Here is a 23072-nt window from a genome sequence, read left to right on the forward strand (position 1 = left end):
TTTTTCTCTGTGTTGCGTTTCGTTTGCAGGCAAATTGTTCGTGCCATTTGCGCGTGTGAGCATAAATTTTTGCTGCAGATGATCTTACTGCGAACTTTGTGAGAGATCCGACGATGAATGTGGCCAGCCAGCGATGGCGCCAAGAAGCAGCTAAAATTGTTTTCAATGCAGAAAAAAGTAGCCATATTGCAAGAAATCGACTCAGGGAAAAAGTAAATCGACCTTTGCAGAGGGCTTGGTATTGCCCATCAAATGATGCAAACATTTTGAAAGACCGCGACAAGATTGTCAAACTTCAGGGAACACTGCCGATGAGGTCGCATCGAACTGTGTTTTACTGCAAATGAACAACGTCTGCACTTTCATCACTCGCCGCAATGACACACATGATGAGGTGTTGCGCAAAGTGGAACATGTAGAGAGTGTTTAATCGGTTATGTGTGCTGCACGCGTCAGAAAAAAATGATTTCTTCAAATAAAGCTGTTTTGCCCATCTGCACACGCATCCACCGCCAAGTACGTCATTTTCATAACTAGCTTTGGCCAATGGCTTACAAACGCAAGTTGTTGAATGCAACGACATTTCGAAACAACAGACGATTTTAGGCAGTCCCTTGCGATTCGTTATACTGACATTTGATTCTACTGAAATTCTTACCAGCTGAGCCTGCATCGCTATATTTCAGCTGTTGCTTGCTGAGGTTTACAGCCTTAACAATGCCAGCATGTGCACTACGGTGACACGGGTTTTCGACAAGGACTCATGAGCCGAGACCACACGCGGCCGTGCACTCTTCCCAACAGCTCACCGCCAACACCGACTTAGCAGCGTTGGTGCTCGCCAGTAACCTCCGTTAATGGACTCAAGCAATTTACTCGGAATACTTCGTTGCTTACTGCCTGCTTCCTGCCAACGCGGAACGGCACCACAATGCTTTTCAAGCTGCTACCTGCAACTCTCTAGTTCTTCACCGTTGATGAAATAATAATAAAAAAAAACAACGTTAACATTCACACCACACATCACACAAGAGCACGAGAAATTTCAGAAAAATGCTGCTTAGGTTGATGCTTCTAAAACTGGGTTCCTCAGAGTGCCTTTTAAGTCACTCTGAGGAACCCAAACCGAGAGGTATGGCCGAACCTTCATACTCCCTTTACCTGCTCAACCTGGGACTACAGATGAACCTTGATATAACGAAGTAGTACTTTTGGGAAAAAAGCTTTGTTATATCGCAATTTTCGTTGCATTGACATTTTTGTCTTGCAGGGTACTCAGCGATCTCTCGTTCCTGTTGGCCACTTTCGTCTTTCTCTCGAAAGTGGCTACTTTTTAATTCATCTTCGCTTCCAATTCCAGGGAAAGAACTTTCTTGTTTCTCGTAGCACCACTCACTGTTGCATGAAGGTGCAAAAATTAGTGCAACAGTGGGGAAAACTTTCATCTCAAAACACATATATAAAAAGAATATAGTAATATTTTACTTTACAAGGCGAAAATTTTTTCCAAAATTGTTTTTTTTTCTGTGTGCTCCCGAAAACTTTGTTGCACCGAAACTGTGGCACGAAACCATTTCGTTAAATGAAGGGACTAAATACATGCATTTCAATGGAGGCACGAAGCTGAAATGAAAAAAGTTAGTTGCACTGCGAACTTCACTCTGTTCAGGTTCAACTGCACTCCTCAAATGACTGCTTGCAGCCAGTTGTTTTAACTCCACAAGAAGCCACCAATTATGGCCCGTTCTTTCCGAGTGGCTGAGAGTCGGCACGCTCCTTTCTGAATGCCCATTAGTCAAAGAAAGGTTAGAGACCGAGGCACAAATCTCTCGTCGGCATTATTCAAAAGCTGCTAAGGCTTTATCTCCCCTTACCCATTGAATAGAACAGTGAGAACCTGCGGCACAGCTCGCAGCCAGAAGTAGTTGCAAAAGGACAGAGCACCACAAACGACTATTGAGAGTGTCTTAAGAGTCCAGCCCTGCCCTCACCCTGGGAAGTCCCTCGATGTTGATGAGGTGGTTGATGATCTTCATCGCCGACTGGGCCAGGAAGTTGATGGCGTACGGATCACACAGTGTCATGGACAGGTCACTGCAGTGACAAGCAGTCCAGTTAGGTAAGCCCCCTCCTAGTACATCTGGTCAGGACATAGTTTGGCCTCTTTCAAATACTTAACACAGTGCAACCCCAATCATTAAATTCACATTTTAGAATGATTCAAACTGTGACTTAGTCCAGCCAAGCTCTATAAAAAGCTGTGCATAAAAATGTTCGTTAATTTGAACGCGAGTCGGTTCCACCACAAATAATACGAACTACGCACCATCGCACCTGGGCAGCCTGGTGCCACGCATGTGGCAAGAAAGATGCCTTAGCACGACAGGGCAGTCTAGTTACGAGCCTGCATCGCCTACGAAATCGGAAGCAAAATGGTAAAGCCATGGAGGAATGGGTAAAATAAAATCGGCGCCCGAGGGTAGCGGGCACCCCTCCCCGACTAGCATGGCCTCCAAGACATGTGCCTAAAAGAAGCTCATTATTTTGGCCACAATTAATTTGAAAATATATACAATTCCAAATGGTGATGCAGTCCTAGCCAACACAAGGCCGTTTATGGTAAGGGTATGGTGTCGGCTGGACGCTAGGGGTCGCGGCCCTGTTAGAAAGGTCATACACGCATGACTTGCGTAGTAAGCAAGTGTTAAAATCATTATCATCATCACCAGCCTGACTATAACCACTGCTGGGCAAAAGCCTCTCTCATATTCCTCCAATTATCCCTGTCCTATGATAGCTGCATACACTTGACCCCTGCGAACTTCTTAACCTCATCCGCCCACCTAGCTTTCTGCCGCCCCCTGCTACGCTTTCCTTCCCTTGGAATCCAATTTGTTACCCTAAGCGACCGTCAGTTATCCTCTCTTCGCATTACATGTCCTACCCATGCCCATTTCTTCTTAATTTCCACTAGAATGTCGGTAACCTGAGTTATTTCTCTGACCCACTCTGCACGTTTCCTATCTCTTAATGTTACCCCTACCATTTTTCGTTCCATAGCCCTCTGGGTTGGCCTCAACTTAAGTAGAATCCTCTTTGTTAGCCTCCACGTTTCAGCCCCATAGGCGAGTGCAGGTAAGATGCAACTATTGTATATTTTCCTCTTGAGCAATACCGGTAAGCTGCTAGTCATAATCTGCGAGTGCTTGCCAAATACGCTCCATCCCATCTCCTCATTATTTCCTTTTCATGGTCCAGATCTGCGGTTACTACCTGTCCCAAATAGACATATTCGCCTACTACTTCCAATACTTCGCTACCTAATGTAAACTGCTGTTTTTTCCCGAGGCTGTTGAGCATTACCTTAGTCTTCTGCGTATTGATTTTCAAGCCTACCTTTCTACTTTTCTGTCTAGGTCATCAATCATTATTTGCAGTTCATCCCCTGAGTTACTTAGCAAGGCAATGTCATCAGCAAATCGCAGATTACTGAGGAATTCTCCATCTACCCTTATCCCTAACTCCCATTTCAAGGCTCTGAATACTTCCGCTAAGCAAGTTGTGAGTAGTACTGGTAAGATCGTGTCTCCTTGCTGAACGCCTTTCTTTATAGGAATTTTGTTACTTTCTTTATGCAGAATTGTGGTTGCTGTGCAGTCACTACAAACCGTATGTGCACGATTCTAAGGCGCACCATTTTGTCCGAAAATAAGCGTTCAAAAATACATGCGCATTACAATCAGACTCAAAACGCAAACTCCAAACCGAAACCTACATCTCAAAAACGAAAACGAAGCAGCTCAATGAACGATAGCCAGCCGCGTTGCCATCGGTATCAGCAAGCCGTTTTGAGGCGGATCCATCCATGGGCAGGTCCAAAGTTTCGATCGCCATTTTTCGCAAACGTTCCATTTCGCCGGTGTACCCAGAAGCTGTGTTGGATACGTGCATTCACCTACAGCACAGTGACAAGATGAAAAGGCAACAACGTTTTCATTATGAGTCGTCGTTTAAGTGGAAAGTAATCCTGTTAGCAGAAAAAGAGGGGAACCGGGCAGCGTCCCCTACATTAGATGTCCCAGAGACATGCGTTCGCAAAAGAGCTGTCTTACGACTCTGAGGACGAGTAGCCAATGATGTTCCCATCTCGTGGTTGTGTTCGTGTGTTCTGATTTGTGTTCCTGTGCTCCCATTTGTGTTCTTGAGTTCGATCAATGTTTTCAGCAACTTTCAGATGCTTGTTGACTGCGTTATTCCGTGTGCGCGGTAGAATCGGCGCCAAGTTATTTTTGTGGTTTCCGGGCCTTAAATATTACTGCACATTACAATCGAGGGCGCGTTAGAATCGTGCAAATATAGTAGTATATCTTCCAGTACTTTCACGTACGGCTCGTCTACACCCTGCTTTCGCAATGCCTGCATGACTGGACACCAGGCCAGGTACCGTATACAGGGTGGCCAGCTTTCCTAGCATGATAGCCCCTTCGTCCTTCAACAGATCTACAGTTACCTGACCCTCTCCAGTTGCTTTCCCCCTTTTCATACTTTCTAACGCTTCGTCAACCTCGTCCTTCGTCACTGGCAGACCGTCTGACTGCTTTTCTCTAATACCGATCTCATTATTGTCCTGACTACTTTGGCTACTGTAGAGATCAGTATAGAACTGCTCGCTATTTTGAATATCTTCTTCATATTCGTGATGACGTTGTCCGCCTTGTCCCTCAGCACATATGTCTGATTTTTGCCTATGCCCAATTTCATCTTCATCGCTTTAAGGCTTTCCCCGTTCTTAACAGCATGCACAATTTTCGCCATGTTATACTTCCTTACATCACCCACTTTGAGCTTTTTGATTAGCTTTGATATCTCTGCCAATTCTATCTGGTCTGTTGAATTGAAAGCTTTCATACTCTGGCGTTTCTTAATTAAATCTTTCTTCTCCTTAGACAGCTTACCGGTATCTTCTCTAACTATCCTACCGCCTATTTCTACAGCGCACTCAATAATGATATCTCTGAAATTATTGTTCATAGCTTTTAGGGCAATGCCGTCATCTTCAATTACAGCTGAATATCTATACTGTAGCGAGATTCTGAACTCTGCTGCCCTACCCTCACCGCTAATTCATTCATGGACTTCTTTCTTACTGATCTATTTCGTTCCCTCTTCAGATTTAGAGAAACTCGAGACCTTACCATCTTGTGGTCACTGCATCGCACTTTCCCAGTTACCTCTACATTCTGCAAAACGGCAGGGTTAGAACACAGTATGAATTCAATTTCAATTTTAGTCTCCCCGTTAGGACTTTTCCATGTCCACTTGCGGTTCTTCCGTTTGCTGAAGAAGGCATTCATGATTCTTAAGTTATTGCACTCCGCAAACTCAACTAGTAACTCCCCTCTGCTATTCCTAAAGTTCCTAGAGCCAATGCCATAGTCACCCACTGCCTGGTCTCCTGCCTGCTTTTTTTCTACCTTGGCACTGAAGTCACCCATTGAAGTTAGCGTTAAAATAGCCTAACTCAAACCCGAACTGCATGCCGTGCAGTCAACGGCACGCCTCTGATGCGCGTGCATGCAATAGCAAGCAGGATGAAAAACGAAGCTTGTGAGGGAAAAGGGCCACTACCTCGTCACACTGTGAAAGATGATGGGAAAGCCCATATCACTTTCAAGCAGCTAGACTTTGACCTTGCCAAGTAGTGCACACACAATAAAGCACTAATGAAAATTCGAACCGGATAGCAGGAGACAATTGCCAAGTATTCTATGAAATAAATTTACAATGGTGCGAATGGTTCTTATCAACTTCTCAGGGGTCATTTGGTAAATCGAACTCGGGTGATCTGCACATCTTTTTTTTTCACTCCTTTGAAGTTTCATTTAATGGGGCTTCTGCTGTACTACTCCACCGGCAGCCTTCATTTGAACAAGACCAAGTGCACCAAAAGAGGCTAGTGAAAAAGGCCTTTGCCCAGCAGTGGACACTGCTTGGCTGATGGCAATGGTGATGACTACATAACTCAAGATATTCAGCCTCAATGGAACATGAGCTACCAGGCTTAACCTTTACATGCCCCAAAAGGAAGCTTTGTTCCAAAGAAATAAGCACCTGACTGGCAAGTGCTTAGAGACGCTGACACAACTCAAGACACACGAAGAACAAGTCTGCCTATCTGCATGGTCCGCCCGCACTTTCCTCAGCCACACTGCACTTCAGAAGTTACTCGGTGTGTCATGGCAACAATTTGTTTCCATCCTGTCTCCATCCCATCTTTTCTTTTCGTTCTGCTTTCAACAAACTTTATTTGGCAGCAAAGAAGCAGCAGTCAACCCCCACTTGACAACATCTTTGTAACCGGGTGCTTTGGCTCGGTCACCAGTGGGGAGAAACAGACCTGAACCAGAAAAACAACAAAAAGAGAAAAATGCAAGGATTCCTAGTGCCACATGCAACTTAAAGCAATAGCAACAGCCAGATTACTTGTGTGGACATCCTGTTTAGCCAAGCGGAACTTAATACATACCGTTGCCTGTGCAAATCTGTGTTCTACGGAATGCTGAGGACAACTACATTGCAAAATGTTTGGCTCCCTACGGCTATATGGATGTCTGCAACGCAGAACAAAGATGCATATACCAGGGCAAAATTACGCCCGACAGTGAAATAAATTCACTTCGCTGCCACTGAACACCTATCCCTAACAACAGAGACTGAAAGGGACATTTTGATTGCCATTGTGACGGGAATAATCGCGTAACCTAGCCTTAAAGATCCGTGCAGAGAAATCCATAAGGTATGTAGAGACCTTTACTGAAGGCCGCCATAACAGGCTACACAGCCAGTATGAAAAAAAGGTATGCTCACCCCAGCACTTGCTCCTGTCCCCGCTTGATGCTGTCGAGGAAGCCCTGCAGCTCCCGGGACCGCTTGGTGTCAACATTCTTCTCCCGGATGCAGGCGTCCAGGCACCAGGTGAACTTGTGGCAGGGGTCCACCGCCGTGATGTCCTGGATCTGCAGCACACACCGCCTTCGTTTTTTTTTTTCTTATTCTCCCCCCCCCCCTCCCCCTTCTCTTTTGAAACGCAAGTCAAATGGAATATTCTAGCACCACTGTTCATACTTAGCCCTATTCTGAAAGGAACTCGTGCTAAATTCCCAAATTCAAGCAACAGGGAACATCATCAAGGAAATCAAATACACTTGAGCCAGCTCATAATGAACTCGATTGTCACACGGATGGCATTCAATGTATCCACAACTTTGTTGTAAGTGGGCTTCCCATACTACAGCCGAAAATATCAACGATGAAAAAAGTGCAGTCAAGTCCTTTAGGAAACAAGCGCAATGTGCACCTACTTCTTCAGTGCAGACACTATCGTGATGCATCACAAGCTCTCCATCACGGTCGTGTACTTTTATCCAAGACAGTTGTCCGCTTTAGGAATGCGATATAGCTAATGTAAAGAAGAGGAGCTTATGCTCGAGCCATGTGGTCTTCGCCTGTGCTCGCGCCTGACTGGTCTCGCTGATCTGTGACTGCTGCTACACCTGCTTCAGTTCTATAAATAAACCCCACCTTACACTAATTACAATTCAGGCGTTCTAAAGTCAGCCTCCCGAATCAAGTTCCTGGTGGCCAAGAAGTGCTCGTATTTGGTGCACAGAGAAGCTTTGTTAGAACATGCCTCTATAATGCTGGCATCAGCAAAACAAAATCATTGCATGAGGCACCTACCGCGCTGTGCATCTGTGCATCAATAACTTGTTAATACAAATTCATGCGCGTCTAACCACTTGTGCTTTGACAGCGTCACCTGCCACACCTGAGCCCATGCTAAGTCAAAGCTAGCATAGCACATGCACAGAGATAACTTACGATATGCGCTGTGTGCATGATTTCTGCACCCACTAGCAACAAAAATGTGGAGGACAGACCAGGCAAGCATGCCATACCATGCGACCAGCGAGGCATCCAAACTCTTTAATAAAATCACCCCCAATGGTTCAACCCCCATTGCAATGCCTACCATGCTTCTTCCTCCAGCTGGAACGTATCCAACCAATAATAGACCTTGTAGGAAGGCAGTCTTTTTTTAGTTTCTTTCTTTTTTTTTTTTTTGTTGGGGAGGTGGGGGGGGGGTGGAAGGGGGCAGTGCATTTACAAGGTGGGGGCATTTAGTGCCACTGCTGGCATTGCCCAAATGCAGATTCATTGACATTACCCTAACACTCACTTTAACAGAAGTGAAAAGCAAGGCACTCGTATGCTGTGCAGTGTCAGTACATGTTGACAGTTCCCCAGGTGCTCGAAATCGCTCCAGAGTCCTCCCCTACGGCGCCACTCATAGTAGCCTGAGCCAGTTTGGGATATTAAACCCGATGAACTAAACTAGTATTTTGACAGTAGGATCACCCTTCTGAGCAATAGGCGGACATTCTTTGTAACTGTGCCTGCTGCAGTGGGCTGAGCTACAATAGACAAAAAAATTAAACACTCCCTTAAACGCAGCCTCCTTAAAAAGTTAAAAGTTACATTATTTGCCAAATTTTCCCAGCCTGTCCCAGTGATCCAGTGACCCCACCTGCCTCACTACCACCTGCCTCACCCAGGTGGTCACCCTCAACGTTACCGTCAACTCAACCTCGCCTCTGCCAGCGCTCGGCCGAGAGGTCATCCGACGTCACCTGAAGGGCCAGCCTTTTGAAACGTCGAACACCACCTCAAAGACGACGCGCGGCCTAGACCCTTGCACTGAGTCATCGGCACCAAAATATGACCATGAACTCCGAATGCTTGAAGCCTATTACTGATGCAGTGTTGCGTGTGGAATTAGGCTTTGTGTTTTGGTGTTAGCGCTAGAAAATTAGTTTTTCTTAGTGCCTGTGTGGTGTAGGGTGTATTAAATCAGAGTCCACGTGGGTACAGATGGGGTCTGGTCCATTCTCTCAGCCCGAGCGTTCTCCCGGATCTGTGGCAAGAAACAAGTCGTGAGCCTGACAGGAATTCTCTGCCGTTTATCTTTTTTTTTTTTTCTGTGTATAGATCCAAAAGATCCGAGATCTCGCATCTTTCAGATTTATTGATGGCAGAGAGTATGGACTTGGCAAAAATGTGAGAGGCGGCTCTCAAGCTAGGTCTGGGCAAGGAAGGGGTGGTGGGCCTCTATGAGCAAGAAATGGAAAGGTAAGAGATTGAAAGAGCACAGGAAGACGGGGATGCATGTGATGTGGAAACGCTGAACGAAAGAAGAACGCCGAGTAGCACATGAAGAGGAAGAAGAATTAGAAATAAGAAGGATTGAAGGAGAAAACCAGTTTTTGTTGTGCAAGCAGCAGGTTACAAGAGGGCGCAAGGAGAGCACGGATGACGATCAGGGTTCTATGATAGGAGTAGAAGTCCGGGAATGCTGATGACTCCTTTTGACAACAAATGAGATGACATGCCCATTTCTTCTTCTTGATTTCCTCTAGAATGTCAGTAACTTGAGTTATTTCTCTGACCCACTCTGCACCCTTCCTATATCTTAATCTTACCCCTACCATTTTTCGTTCCATAGCCTTCTGCGTTGTCCTCAACTTAAGTAGAACCCTCTTGGTTAGCCTCCACGTTTCAGCCCCATAGGTGAGTACAGGTAAGATGTACCTAATGTATATACTTTCCTCTTGAGCGATACCAGTAAGCTGCTAGTCATAATCTGCGAGTGCTTGCCAAATGCGCTCCATCCCAATCTTATTCTTCTCGTTATTTCCTTTTCGTGGTCTGGATCTGCGGTTATTACATGTTCTAAGTAACATATTCGCCTACTATTTCCAGTGCTTCGCTACCTAACGTAAACCGCTGTTCGTCCCCGAGGCTGTTGAACATTACCTTAGTATTCTGCATATTGATCTTCCATCCTACCTTTCTACTTGTCCTGTCTAGGTCACCAATCATTTTTTGCAGTGCATTGGCAGAGCATTTAGTGCGAAGATGGTCGCCTAGGGCAACAAACTGGATTCCAAGGGAAGGAAAATGTAGCAGGGGGCAACAGAAAGTTAGAAGGGTGGATGAGGTTAAGAAGTACACAGGGGTCAAGTGGATGCACCTAGCACAGAACCGGGTTAATTGCAGAAATATGGGAGAGGCCTTCGCCCTGCAGTGGGTATAGTCAGGCTGATGATGATGATGATGATGAGATGACATGAATGCATATCTGCAAAGACTTGAGCGGGTAGCTTTAAGGCAGGTTGGGAGTGTGATGAATGGGCAATAGCGTTGAGCATGTGTTTAGTTAGTGGAGTGCTAAATGTGTCTGGTAGGACGCCTGATTCTGATTTCATCGATGTCCCAAAGTGACTCAGGCTATGATAGAAGCCATAGTGGAAGGCTCCAGAAATTTTGACCACCTGGCGTTCTGCAACGTGCACTGACATTGCACAGCAAAACGGGTGCATTGCATTTCGCCTCCATCAAGAAGCGGCCGCCGAGGCCGGTATTCGATCCCATATACTTGGGCACAATAGTCAAAGCGTCCAAACTACTGCGCCACCCTGGCGGGGTTAATTTCATGAATTACAACAAAGTCAAAAAAGCCCTCCTCCAAAGAAGGCACTGCCCCACGTACGTTCACTTTGAAAGTTGAGCATCCTATTCACTCACCTCGAGGTCATGCAGGGCCATGAGCAGCTCCACGCGGAGGGTGCAGTAGTGGACGTTGCGCGTCCGCAGGAATAGAGTGCGCACAAACTGCAGCACCATGTCGTACAGGACCACGTTGCGTCCCACCATGACCAGCAGCTGCTGCAGGACAGCGCCCTGGCGACGCTGCTTGGGCGACGACCCAAAGAAGGTGGCCGAGGACTCCCCTCCTCCTCCTCCGCCCCCAGCAGAGGAGGAGGAGGAGGAAGAGGAGGAGGCCAGGGGACTCCACAGGGCCTCCTCTTTCTCCCGGATGTACTGGGACAGCAGGGGAAGCACCTCGTCACCAAAGAGGCTCTGGTGCTCCTGCCAGATCTGGCGCTTCACCTGCACACCCACCACCACCACCACCACACGTGAGGTAGTGTCACTTGCGTCACAGACAAACACCTCAACGTGCACTGGTAAGAGCACTTTCGAACGAGCGAGCTGGTTCATGAACAGCACGTGAACACACAGTAAGTGGCGTTCGGTGTTTACACCCGTCACACTGGCATTTTGGAAGCCTTCGAACCAATAGTCGATCGATTCGTTAGCCAACTGAATTTTGCTACATAGGCAGCACCATAAACCATCGTGTCAATTTCTGTTGAGTCAACAGGGCAGCATGGAACTTCATCACCATTTCAAAGGCCTGTGAGCAGCAGTAATGCAGATTCGAATGTTGAGTGCCTGCAAAAACACATCCAGATGGGGAAGCAGAAGCACGCATAAAAACACCACCACACTGGTTTTCGTCTGTGCCAACCCGTTTTCATGTGCTTTCACACTGCCTTCTTCAGAATTCGTGGCATTATAGTTGTAGACCACATTTCTGCGGCTAACTTCCACTGCACAACCATAAGCAGTTGTTTATGACAAAGCATAGTCAATACAGGAATGAGCTATTTTTGATCCTTCCGTCATTCAAGATACTGCACTAGTGTTTAGAATTCCATGTATGTGCTTTTTGTTCCGTCAATGAGAAGTGCCTCGCATTGGGAAACTTGCAGCTCTCGCCACCCTTTACTTCATTTGCCTTCAGGTTACACGTGCTTCCTCACACTCCATCCACAAATGACTGTAAAAATCCATGCAACATGCCTTACAGACACCACTAAGACAATTACATCCAATTATTACTGTCACTAATAATTGGATGGAATTGCTCTAGTGTTGTCATTGATAATTGCTTTTCTTTCTCAGCATGTTAACGTAGGTCTGGCTAGAAAAGGTGCACTTATAGCACAAGAATGTATATTCTGAATATTTTCCTCCCTCCCGGCTCAGCCCTGTGACGCCTTCACTGAAGGGGACTGGCTGCTACAGCCCTCAGACAGTCTATATCAATGTATGCGACCTACTTACGAAATCATGCAGAAATGACGAGACCTGCATTTCTTTTTTGGGACTTCTGCTGGCTTATAAAAACTTCACTGAGGTGTACATAGGAAGCAGCATGGTTACCAACACTGCCAAAGCAAATGCAACAGAGAAATCTTCCAACAACATCACACCTTTTTTTTAACCTTTTGGATATACGCACTAAGACCGGCAGTTTTGCAGAAGACGACGGCAGTGTTGAAAGTCTGCAGAAACTGCGCGCCTTAGAAAAGCATTCTCTACGCACCAATAAAGTCCACTGTATACTAGCACCATGACAATAGCAACCGCAAAAATGTTGGGACTTCTTCCATGCTTTTGGACGTGAACTGAACATTCCGATTCCTGGTATACAAGGCCCTAGAACATCGAGATAATAAAACGTGTAGCAATAGTGAAAAAGCGGTCACAAACGCTTCAAGGCTCGGCATGCTTCAAGGATAGTGACCGCCACTTCTAATACCGGTTTCCATTGGAAGAACAGGAGCACTTTTAGCTGCACTAAAAGTGTTCTCGCGAGTTTCGGTGCCTACCAGTGTTCGAACAAGAGCAGTAGCGTTGTGTTCTATTGGCAGAGGAGGCGCGCTTTTGGGGTCCCGAGAGCAGCCGAGAGCGCAGTCCTCGGTGCTCCGTCGCCAGCGGCGGAGTACAGAAAGAACGGAGTCACGTGACCTTTTTGCAAAACGTCGGGACGGGATACGGGCAACGCGAGCGCAGGAAAAGTTTGATCACGTGATGTCTGACGTCACGCGCTCCCCCTCGCTACACTGTGCTCCGAGCAGCGTGAACGCGAGCGCGGGAAAAGTTTGATCACATGATGCCTGACGTCACGCACTCTCCCTCGCTTGGCTGTTCTTCGAGCAACGTGAATGTTCCGTTGGGGAGACGAGAATGCGCGTCCCCAGTGTTCTTGTGCGCTGCTCTTGCTCCTGTTCACCCAATGGAAACCGGTATGAGTTAGTCGTTCATTCGTATCTTATATTATGATACCGTAACCTAGGTTCCAGCCGTCTAAAGCCAGAGCCATTGCAGCAGCTACACAACTGTCTTTGCCATATATTGGAATGTTTTCTTTCTTTTACTACGACTTCTACCAAACAAAAACATTCTTCAATTAACTGCACATATTACATAAAATATTTGCACAAACACCAATCTTCTTTCCTCTTTCTCAGCAAGGAGGCAATCTACTTGCTGTTAGAGAGCAACAAAAGAAAAACCAGCCAAGCAAACACAATCTATACAGTGCAGCACGGCCATCATCATTACTGGAGCATCAACCAAGCATGTCATTCGTTCTCTATAGTCTTTCTACTATGTTGCCGCCGTGATGTGTTGTACAGTCCATGGTCACACATCAGCTGTGAAAGAGTTGGCGGAATGTTCAGGGTTGTCTACTGCTAGAGTGAAAATGCGAATGCGTGATAGCTCTATTCGGGGTGCCAGTACATTGGAAGCGATCGCACATTAAAACGAAGTAGCAAGAGATGCTAAGCACAACTTTCAGGTTCTGCTGTGCACATGCCGCATTGCTTGGCAGCAGGGCCATATCAGATGATATTAGAAGAAAGTGGCCACCTGGTTGCATGTTCATACTTGTCTGAATCTAGAGATGAGACTGAGCTCACATGCATTGATTTCAGGCACGCATTACAGGCCAGAAAATATGAGTCCAGTTACGCAACAGCCATTACATGCAAAGCCAAAGACGAGGCTGCTAGGCACACCACAGAGGAGAGCTCCATATTAACTACAGTTTCCCAAGGGTTCTCTCTACGATCAGCATTATTACGTATAGCATGGACTTTGGCTTTCACTTGAATGAAAAAGAAAAAAAAAATGCTCTAACACCCAGTTGTATCTAAAGGAAGGGCGGTAAGACGTTTATAAGAATAACAAGATGTTGTACATGACTACACAAAAGCGTCATTTGAAACATCTCGAGCCCGCTGCAGGTGTCAGCAATCAAATCGTCTGCGCAACACTGTCCACAGCGTTTTCACGGTAACGGAAACTGCAAGCGTGTCTGCTCACCTGGACATCGCACTCTTTGTAGAGGGTTTTATCGTTGACGAGCTGCTTCAGGTACTTTTCTTCCACGTGGTCCATGTTCTTCAATATGCACATAACCACCGGACGAAGCGCCGGTACCTGCAAGGGTGAGATGCAGATGCTTGTTCGATAACTGCATCGAAACTGCAAAGTACGCATGCTAGTCCATTACAACATCAGCATACCTTGATGACTGGAAAACTTTTCTGCAGCATCTCCTTGAGCTTTTTCTCCTTCTCTCGGCCCTCATGCTTGCCCAGGTTTTCGATCTGCTGTAGGAGTCGCTCTTTGAGCTCCTCCCGTACCGACGTGTGGAAGTCGAGCCGGCAGACGCCGTGCAGGTCCAGCAGCGGCAACATGGGTCGCAGAGACGGCAACAGGATCCCGTTCTCCTCTTGAAACTCCTCTATAGCGCGCAGTGGGTCCGAACAATTGGTCAGGGCTTCGCGAAGAAACTCCCGACCCGGAATGCCAACTTCTTCCAGACCGGCCATGGCGAACGAACTCGAACTAGACGCAGCAGCGTTCGATCAAGCTGGCAAAGAACAAAATCAAACACAGGTTACCCGGCTGGCCAGGCAACCCCCCAGCACCTCCCAACCCCTCTGTTTGCTGGCTTCTTAGACGGCCTGCCTCGGCTGCTGCGTTGGCAGCAGGTTGAATCGGCGCTTGATCAGGATCCTGTACTTGGAGTACTGATCGGCGGGAGAGAAACGCGATGGATGCGCCGAGACTGTAGGCTTTCCGTCCGGCGACAAGGACTTTAGCGTGTAGACTCGGTTGCCGTTGTCGTCGAGGTAATACATGAGAAGCATTTTAGGCGCTGAAGAAGTGAGATTTTGCACAAAAACACAGCGAATCAAAGGCCTACAGCTCCTCCGGGCTTCGTTTACCCAACCACGAGGACGAGGACCAGGCGTCGGATTTGGATTTGGATTTTCATCGAGAGCGGAGCCATGTCCTCCAAAGCGAAGCTGGCGGAGCTTCTTGCCACGTGACCTGGCAAAAGCGCGCCGGATTTGAACGCCTCTGGCAGGTGGAAAAGACATTGACACCAAGTTGTGTAACCAGGTACTTCCTTACACACCCCGTAAGGGAGGGGGAGAAGGGGGGGGGGGGGGGGTACTCTCTTTGTTCTGAAGGCGCCGCCTTAAAAAAAGAGAACTTAACTAGTGTTATTTCTTTCTACGGACTACTGGGAATTTTGTTTAATAGGGCCGGAAAGGGGGGGTGAAGGCACATATCGTCGCATCGTTTGAAGGAAACCAGCCCTTCAACAGGAAAAAAAGTACTGCGAATACGAAGAGCGCCCTTCGTCGTTAAATTGAAGCCCCCTTCTCCGTAACCACTTCAATTAGCTACTCAGAATCAACACAGAAGGCTGGGAACTATCATTAAAACTGCTTTCTGGGCGAGTTGGTGCATAAGTACATTATAAACTTAGCGTGTCGTTACTCTGTCTGTGTGTGGTTGTATTTTTGCGCTCTAACTTTATAACGTACAATGGGACCTACCAGACGCCTGAGATTCCGATGCAGATATGTGATTCTTCAGAATGTGTTTGAGAATACGCGCTTTTATTTCTGGCAGTTTTGTTCTTTTATTAGTAGGAAGTGCATTAGATGGCATGCCTTGGTTTACATTTCTTCTACTGTTTTATGTGCTGAGTGAACAGTCGGCAAGTGCAAAGAGCCTATTCCTGCACGTATTAAATCAATTCTCATATATGTATAGATTTGTGCACTGCAATGCAAATAGACCGATATTAAAGCTCAGATATGTGCACCGTCCGCGTCGTGCCTAAGAGAGCTGAACATGGATGCATTCAAATTTTTGGTTCGTGTTATTGGCTTGACCTGCTATACTATATTGCCACGGTCCAAGGAGCCGCAGATGTGCGAGTAGGAGTAGGGTCGTGCAGGCCGATCCAAGAAGCGTTCTTTTCAATCTTCGAACCAAGTTTAGCCCGAGTGCTCCTCACGCGACAACAGCCGTTTCGTCTTCGTTGCGGCCCAGTGCGGAGGCTTAAGGTGCGCTCCTTTTACAGCGTTTTCCACGTTTGCATTACGCCTGATATTGAAGAGCAAGTATTTCTTATGAGGCTATCGGTAGCCTGAACTGCTGCTTATTTTCTCGACACATTCCCTCTTTAGTATTTTTTTGCATTCATATATACGGCGTTTGTCTTTGTATAAAATTAAGTAATATTTGTAACGTTATTAATTGCCTCAGGGCATCAGTGGTGATTAAATGAATGGAGAAAGGCTGGCAGATTTTATGAAATCCAGGAGTAAGCGATTGATAGGCCAGCTATTGTCAGGTGCTGGATTCGTGTCGGTTTCAGTGCTGTGTCACAGAAAATGGTGAATATCGGCTTCAAAGTTTTCGTTTTTACATACCGGACACTCTGGGCAAGAATATAGGTGTCGGAAGTGAGACCACGTAAGAGTGACAGCTGGTGTGAGCTGGCAACCCCGACCCGGATCCTCATAAGCGCAACCTCGTCCGCCCGGGTGAGACCGTGGATGAGAATTACCGCACACCGAGGGATAAGAGCGCCTGTGCGGCGCCGGAGGTGTTCTTTTCTTGATGAAAGGAGGATAGCGTCGTCCACATCAAGGAGCCATGGCAATGATGCGTTGGGTCTCGAGGCGGGTTGATAAATCTAGTGTGACTTTGGGAAGGCAGGCTCCCGTGCACGTTAGACCCACTAAATACGTACTGACTGCGGGATACATGCCGTAAGCTGGTGGATGTCTTAACACATTTTTTGCGGAATGGCTGATAAGTCGGAGCGACCGTACTGCTTGAAGTGTGTTAGTTCGGATAACAACGTGGGCCGCAGGGAAGCATAGTTGTGGTGGCCGCGGAGCAGAATGCCTTCTTTATCTGCCAAGAGCTCAGCGCAGAACGATGTAGGTGGTTCCAAAAGTTGAAACATAGAGGTATTATTCAGGCTAGGTCTGCAGGGACTGTAGATGGCTGTTTTTGCTTCACAGCCTTGTATGCTTGCATCCACGTAGACTACAATGGACCCTTGATGCAGGTGAGCAATTGTTCTTCAAACCTCTGGCGAAGCGACGATGCCGAATTGGCAGACGTTGGTCTGCGGTTATCAATCAGTTGGCTTGTCTCCTAACTGTATAAATTTTCAGGAATGTGGAACTGGGCGCAGGTAGCTGAAGAATAATGTGTGAAGTTGCATATACGCCCTCAGTGCTCACGTGGAATGGGACAGAGGGGCCTTAAGTTTGCGAGCGTCACTGCGCTGCTGCACGCAGCTCATCGATTATAGCTGCGCATTCTCTTGTAACGTAATGACCCTCATCGCTTCTCGGTTCATGGCTTCAAGGCGCCCCCATTATATATGTTCTTGTTAAGACACTGGAACTGGGCTTGATAAACAATAATTATTGTTTATCAAGTGGCGTACGTGCAACAAACGAGGCAGCGCCACGTTTTAGGAGTAATTCTTCTAACCAAACCTAAAGTCTTAATAGCTAGCTTTTTTTGCCTGAGAAAGCCAAGCAGTCGCTGATACTGATTGATGAATCGTTCAGCCCAGAACTTTTACGCTCGGACTTTCTTGTAGTGGGGTGCTTGATAGACAAAGACGAATTGGACTTGCAGAAGTTTACGGCGTCCCCAGCAGTTGGTGGCCGACGTGTATGTTGTTTCACTCACGGAAATCTGAAGGTCAATAGGAAGCGTAATCAGAGGTAATATCTAATGCTGATTGGAGGGTAGCTTCCTGAGTGAACAGATCTCGAGTGCACCGTATACAGTGGTGAGCAGTCGAGCAGCCAATAATGAAGACACTGCGTTGCACTTGAATGAAACTCTTTATTCGTCTGACTTGCGCCCTCAAAATAACTGAAGAACTCGGAGGCGGCGATAGCAAACGTGCTCGCTGGTCGTCGAATTAAGAATACCCTCGCATCCGTCAACGCACAATTTAAAGGCGGCGCAGAAACACCTAAGATAAAGCCGCAAACAGTGACTAGCGCAAACATTGTAGAAACATACGTGAGGGGCCGTAGTCATCGGGACACATCTCGGGGAGCCTTTCGCCGAGATGTGCGCTTCAATCACTCTGATAAGGCCGCATGCCAGCGGCTGCATCAAATACAGATTTGGTATGTGGCAGAAAAATTCTAGGGGGCACTTTCGATCAGTAAACTGCGATGAGGCGAAAGCCTCTATTGCGCGGGTCCGAAGTGCGCCTCCACTACGGCACTTCTTTCTCTTTGTTTTCATTCCTGGCATCGCGAAGACGCATTAGCGTTGGTAAGCTACCAGCCAACGTATAAAGCCCCTATTTAACCGAGCCTTATGAACGTACCTGCGTGGCCTAGGGATAACGTGAACGCAAGGGCCTTGGCCAGCTGATTCTGATATTACCCTCCCATATGAAAGGAGACACCCAAGTTGTCAGTACCTGCCAAAATGTAATGTGAGGAAGCCCTACGTCCAGTTAGGGCTCGGCTATGCCTGCTGCCTACCACCTCCCATGCCACGAAAGCGCTACGGACGGACGGACAGACACCATCCGCGAGCGTGAGCCATTCCTTAAAAACTCGCCTTGATGCGAGAAAGAATGCACGAAGGCACAACGAGGGAGTATTGAACTCCACATCAGTATTTGTTCTGTCCTCCTTGCCGAGTTGTCTATTTCTGAATATTGCGTCTGTCACACTATCGACCGCCGTTCATTCCTGCCGCGATTATGGACAAATACGAGATCAGCCACAGTCCACCGCAAGGAAGCGGCAGGGTGCACCCCTGGAAATAACACGCTTCTTGTACAGAGTCAGCGGTGCTAAAGTGCGAAAGGTAAGCGCTGATTCTTGTCATTTTTATTATAACACTACTGCTACTAGCTTCAATGTGAAGCCCTGAATCGTTAGCTGTTAAATGAGGAATTCCAAAGGTGATTAATATGCAAATGGAGGGTGACAGGCATTACACATTGACGTGACATCCTTTTTTTTTTATTTTTTTATTCAAATACCCTAAAGGCCCTTTTACGGGCATTACATAGGTGGGTTACATAGCTGAATACAAGACAATATGTTCTACACTTTCTATACAATACCAACTCAAGCACATAGAAATGGACAAAATAACAGACTGTGGTTAATAGTAATAACAGAAATGCTAAAGTGACCTTGTGCTGAATGCGGCCTATCCACTAAAAATTTGTTTTCCAGAACGTCTTCAGTTTCTGTATGAAAGCATCATGACTTAATGTGGAAACAATATCTTGAGGCACTTTTTTCCAGTGGTGGATGACAAGAAATAATGGGGAGTGAGTAAGGAGATGGCTACGTGAAAACGTGGGTTCAATTTTGAAGTTATGTTCTAAGCGCGGAAATATCCGGTGGGCGGGTTTGATGTAACATGTAGAGAACGATGAGTGATAGAGCCTGTGAAAAAAAAAAGATAATAGTGATACCAGTCTTCGCTTTTCAAGTGATGATAAGTTAAGCGATGCTTTGATGGCGGTTATGCTGCAATGGCGAGAGTAGTTTTTCGTTATAAATCTGGTTGCTTTATTCTGAACCGACTCCAATTCGTTGATTAGGTACATTTGACGCGGATTCCAAATTTAAGAGGCGTATTGTATTTTCGAGCGGACGAGAGCCGTGTATGCCAAAAGTTTGGTAGCAGGATTAGCTTGGTGCAAGTGACGCCTGATGAAGCTAAGTGCTTATTCACGTGACGTCATTTCAGCTTTCCTGGCAACCATGGAGATTGTGGGCACTCCCAAATTATGTGGTCGATGGGAGTACCCACAATCTCCAGGTATAGGATAAAATATTACAAGTATAGTAGCCTGGGATACCTTGCTGCGAAGCGCGGACCCTGCGATCCACCACCGCACCGTCCATCTGGCGGAAGAGGCCGCAACAAGCCAAGGGCTATCTGCCAGCCTCTAATCCGCGGGCGCACGACTCCCCGTCTTCCCCGGCACGCGTGCCGGGGGCGGGGAAGAGGACGCCCATTTCCGATGGAATTAAAGCTTGTACAACCAACCAACCTGGCAACCATGGCACGCACAACGCAACATCGGAGAGGGGGAAAGAAAGAGAGAGAGAGAGGGTCTGCGGCGAATCATGACACGGCGCCGGTGAAATCCGAGCTCTGGTTGGGCGGCGTTGCAAACGGCGTCTCAAGTGTCTGACAAATGAACTTCGCGCAGCAGGGAGGAACGCCGGTAGTCCGGCGCCAACGCGTCACATTTTTTGCGTGCTTTTATTAGTTTCGAACTGGCCAACGTTATGGCGTCTCCAAAATACAGGGTTGCCACAACTGCCGCCTGCTAAACCTGATAGTGAATATGTTCTATATCATTGCAACATAACTAAGAATCGCGTAGCACACTGCGAAAATCTGCCAGAATATTTGCAGCGGCAATCTACAATTAATTTCCACTACATTTAGTTTTTAAAAAATTGATTTGGCTTCTCCGAATTTCGCAGATTCAGTCAGTTTTTTTGTGCTAATTTCGGCTTTATCTTAGACAAAGTTATGAATAACCTAAATAATTAACACTCGGTGTAATGCTGTATTTTGCATTCTACAGTAATCAACTTGAAATATTCTGAAAATATTTGAGCGATGATGAAGTATGGCGCTGTCTACTGGGCCGGCAACCGCGAGGATTGTATATCTAAAATTTATTTATTTAGCTGAAATTTGGTATGTCGGGTAACATGAACAGAACTGATTTATTTTTGCTGTGGTTCTGACTCTTTAGGAACTGCTTAATAGGAAACCTGCGGCAATGAACCTGGATTACAAAATTTAAAAATGTGGCTTGAAAATTTGCCTTATTCTGCATTGTGCGGCCTATGTAATTCCTGATTTGTGGAACTGTGTGGGTACATGTGCAGCTTACTGTGCACCAATCTTCTGGAGGACAGAAAATTGGGCGAGTTGGTTTGGATGGGTCTGGACAGGTTGGTCACCGCTGCTTACGGCGGGGGCTAGCCTGTCACCGAATTTTTATCTGTTGTAGGCCGTCATTGCACCCGCCACCGCTGGTGGTGGACGACGGCTGTTGTTGCGGCGCGCGTCGTTCTCTCCCCCTTCCTTTTCTTCCTTCTCTATTTTCTCTTCTGTCTGCACGAGGCAGCGGAGGTGGCTCAGCTAGAGCCAGTAGCAGGCCTGTGCATTTTCTTTTTCTTCTTCTTACAGGCACAGCACGCACAAATGAGACATGGTTAAACAGCGTGAATAAAAAAGAAATTTGAACCCGACATAGGCGGCTGCGTTTCGATGGAGGCGAAACGAAGAGGCGTCCGTGTGTTGTGCGATGTCAGTTGTTGTTGTTGTTGGTATGGTATAGTTTATTATAGTGCGCCATGGCATAGGATATTTAACTATATGGATGACGTCGTAGGGGTAATAAGTGATGGCACCAAATGTAGCATATCGCTCTAAAGAGAGTTTCTCTCGAAGGAAGCAGGTTATTTCTTATAATGAAGAAATAATAAACTCCCTATACCTCCCAGTGGCCACGAATTACAGACGCTAGCGCCAAACTCCCCATCATAGCGGGAGGGGGCGCGTAAAAAATGCACTTGACGGGGGAGGCCGTATAGCGGACTGGTCCAAAAAAACGGTGCTCTAAAGGGGGTGTCGGTAGGTTGCTTCAAGCAGCGCGGGTCGCGCGCTCGCGTGCGCCCGCACCCGAGAGAACGCTCTGCCCGTGGATTTCTATCGCATCATCGTTCTGCCGCGGCGCGACCGGCTCGCGGCAGGAACAGTGTGATGGAAAGAAAAACCACAAGCATAGCGCTCTCGAGGGCGCAGGCGCTCGCGAGCAACCGTACCCGACCGCAGCAAGAAATAGCACAGAGAACAGCAGATATCGTTTCACTTTTTTATTAACTGCACGTGAGACAGAAAATGAAAAGAAGCGACGAGGTATCCCTCACACACACGCACTTTACATAGCCAACAGTTTACAGTAGTGTTCTGTGTTCTGCGCTAATATTGTAATCTTGCATGCTTGCTTTATCGCTACAAAAGAACCCAGTTTGACGGCACTGCTTCTGTCAGCATGTGTACAGTTGATATGAAATTAAATAAATGCTGCACATATTCATTCTACGCATTCCATACCATCAAACCAATGTAGAAACATGGAGCAAATACCTGCGTTCTAGTAGTTGCCTAGTGGTTGGTATTTGATGCAAGTAATCACATGTCCAAAATGCACTTTACACTACCCTTCCTGGGAGAACCGTATTCTTCGAAACGCACTTACGGCTCTCCACAGCACATGAAGGTAACAAGTTCAACAACACGAAACACAGCAGATATCGCCGACTGTAATGGCCAGCACAATCAGCAGACGAGATGGGTCCACGCAACTGGAGGTGCACGCAGATAAGTCTCGTTTCACGAAGGGGCAAAGAGCCAGCAGGAATGAGATGCACAGAGTAAAAGAACCGCGACGAAAAATCGCGACTTCGGCCGATAAGCCAACACGCAGAGAATTCACAGCGCTAGGCTACGCAGATGACCGACGCAGATTGATTGATTGATTGATTGATTGATTGATTGATTGATTGATTGATTGATTGATTGATTTATAGGATCGGAAACAAGTCTCCGGCTTGACGGGCGGACATGTTTTGTCCATGCCGCTGTTGTGCTCGCGCAGTGTGAACCGGGCTTTAGAGAGCTGTTTAGTTCGAAGCCGCAGCCAACGTTATGCCCGCATAGTGTGCGCATAAAATGAGTACTGTGTAGTATATAGCGTTTTTAAAACGACAACTTGTGTGCTCGAAAAACTATTCAATAGCCGTGCATTATGTTCTCTACACACTTACTTTTTCATAGTCAACAATAGCTTTCTGCCCTCAGGTTTTCCGCGTGCGCTTTGACGCTTACTGACCAAGAATGCTTTTAAACGTTATAGGGGACATGGACACATGATCCGCCTTTAGTGATATAAGGTTACT

At 46.8% G+C, this 23072-nt stretch overlaps 2 protein-coding genes across 2 annotated transcripts in view; both read right to left on the reverse strand.

Annotated features, from left to right (window-relative positions):
- The window catches only part of NELF-B (negative elongation factor B), a 41692-nt gene extending 27101 nt beyond the window's left edge, over positions 1–14591 (reverse strand). Inside the window, exons 1-5 of the mRNA XM_084603926.1 lie at positions 14283–14591; positions 14080–14196; positions 10645–11010; positions 6868–7016; positions 1992–2094 (exon numbers count right to left, since the gene is read on the reverse strand). Coding sequence (XP_084460052.1) covers positions 1992–2094; positions 6868–7016; positions 10645–11010; positions 14080–14196; positions 14283–14591 — 1044 coding nt within the window. The remainder of the gene's footprint in view (positions 1–1991; positions 2095–6867; positions 7017–10644; positions 11011–14079; positions 14197–14282) is intronic.
- Positions 14592–14717: 126 nt separating this feature from the next.
- On the reverse strand, positions 14718–15048 carry LOC146188849 (H/ACA ribonucleoprotein complex subunit 3-like). Its single transcript, XM_084603928.1, has one exon. It carries the CDS (start codon positions 14910–14912, stop codon positions 14718–14720), a length of 195 nt encoding a protein of 64 aa, XP_084460054.1. The 5' UTR covers positions 14913–15048.
- Positions 15049–23072: the final 8024 nt, after the last annotated feature.

The sequence above is a fragment of the Amblyomma maculatum genome, chromosome 5 (genome assembly GCF_055883805.1).
Source record: "Amblyomma maculatum isolate TAMU_Amacu chromosome 5, ASM5588380v1, whole genome shotgun sequence".
NCBI lineage: Eukaryota > Metazoa > Arthropoda > Arachnida > Ixodida > Ixodidae > Amblyomma > Amblyomma maculatum.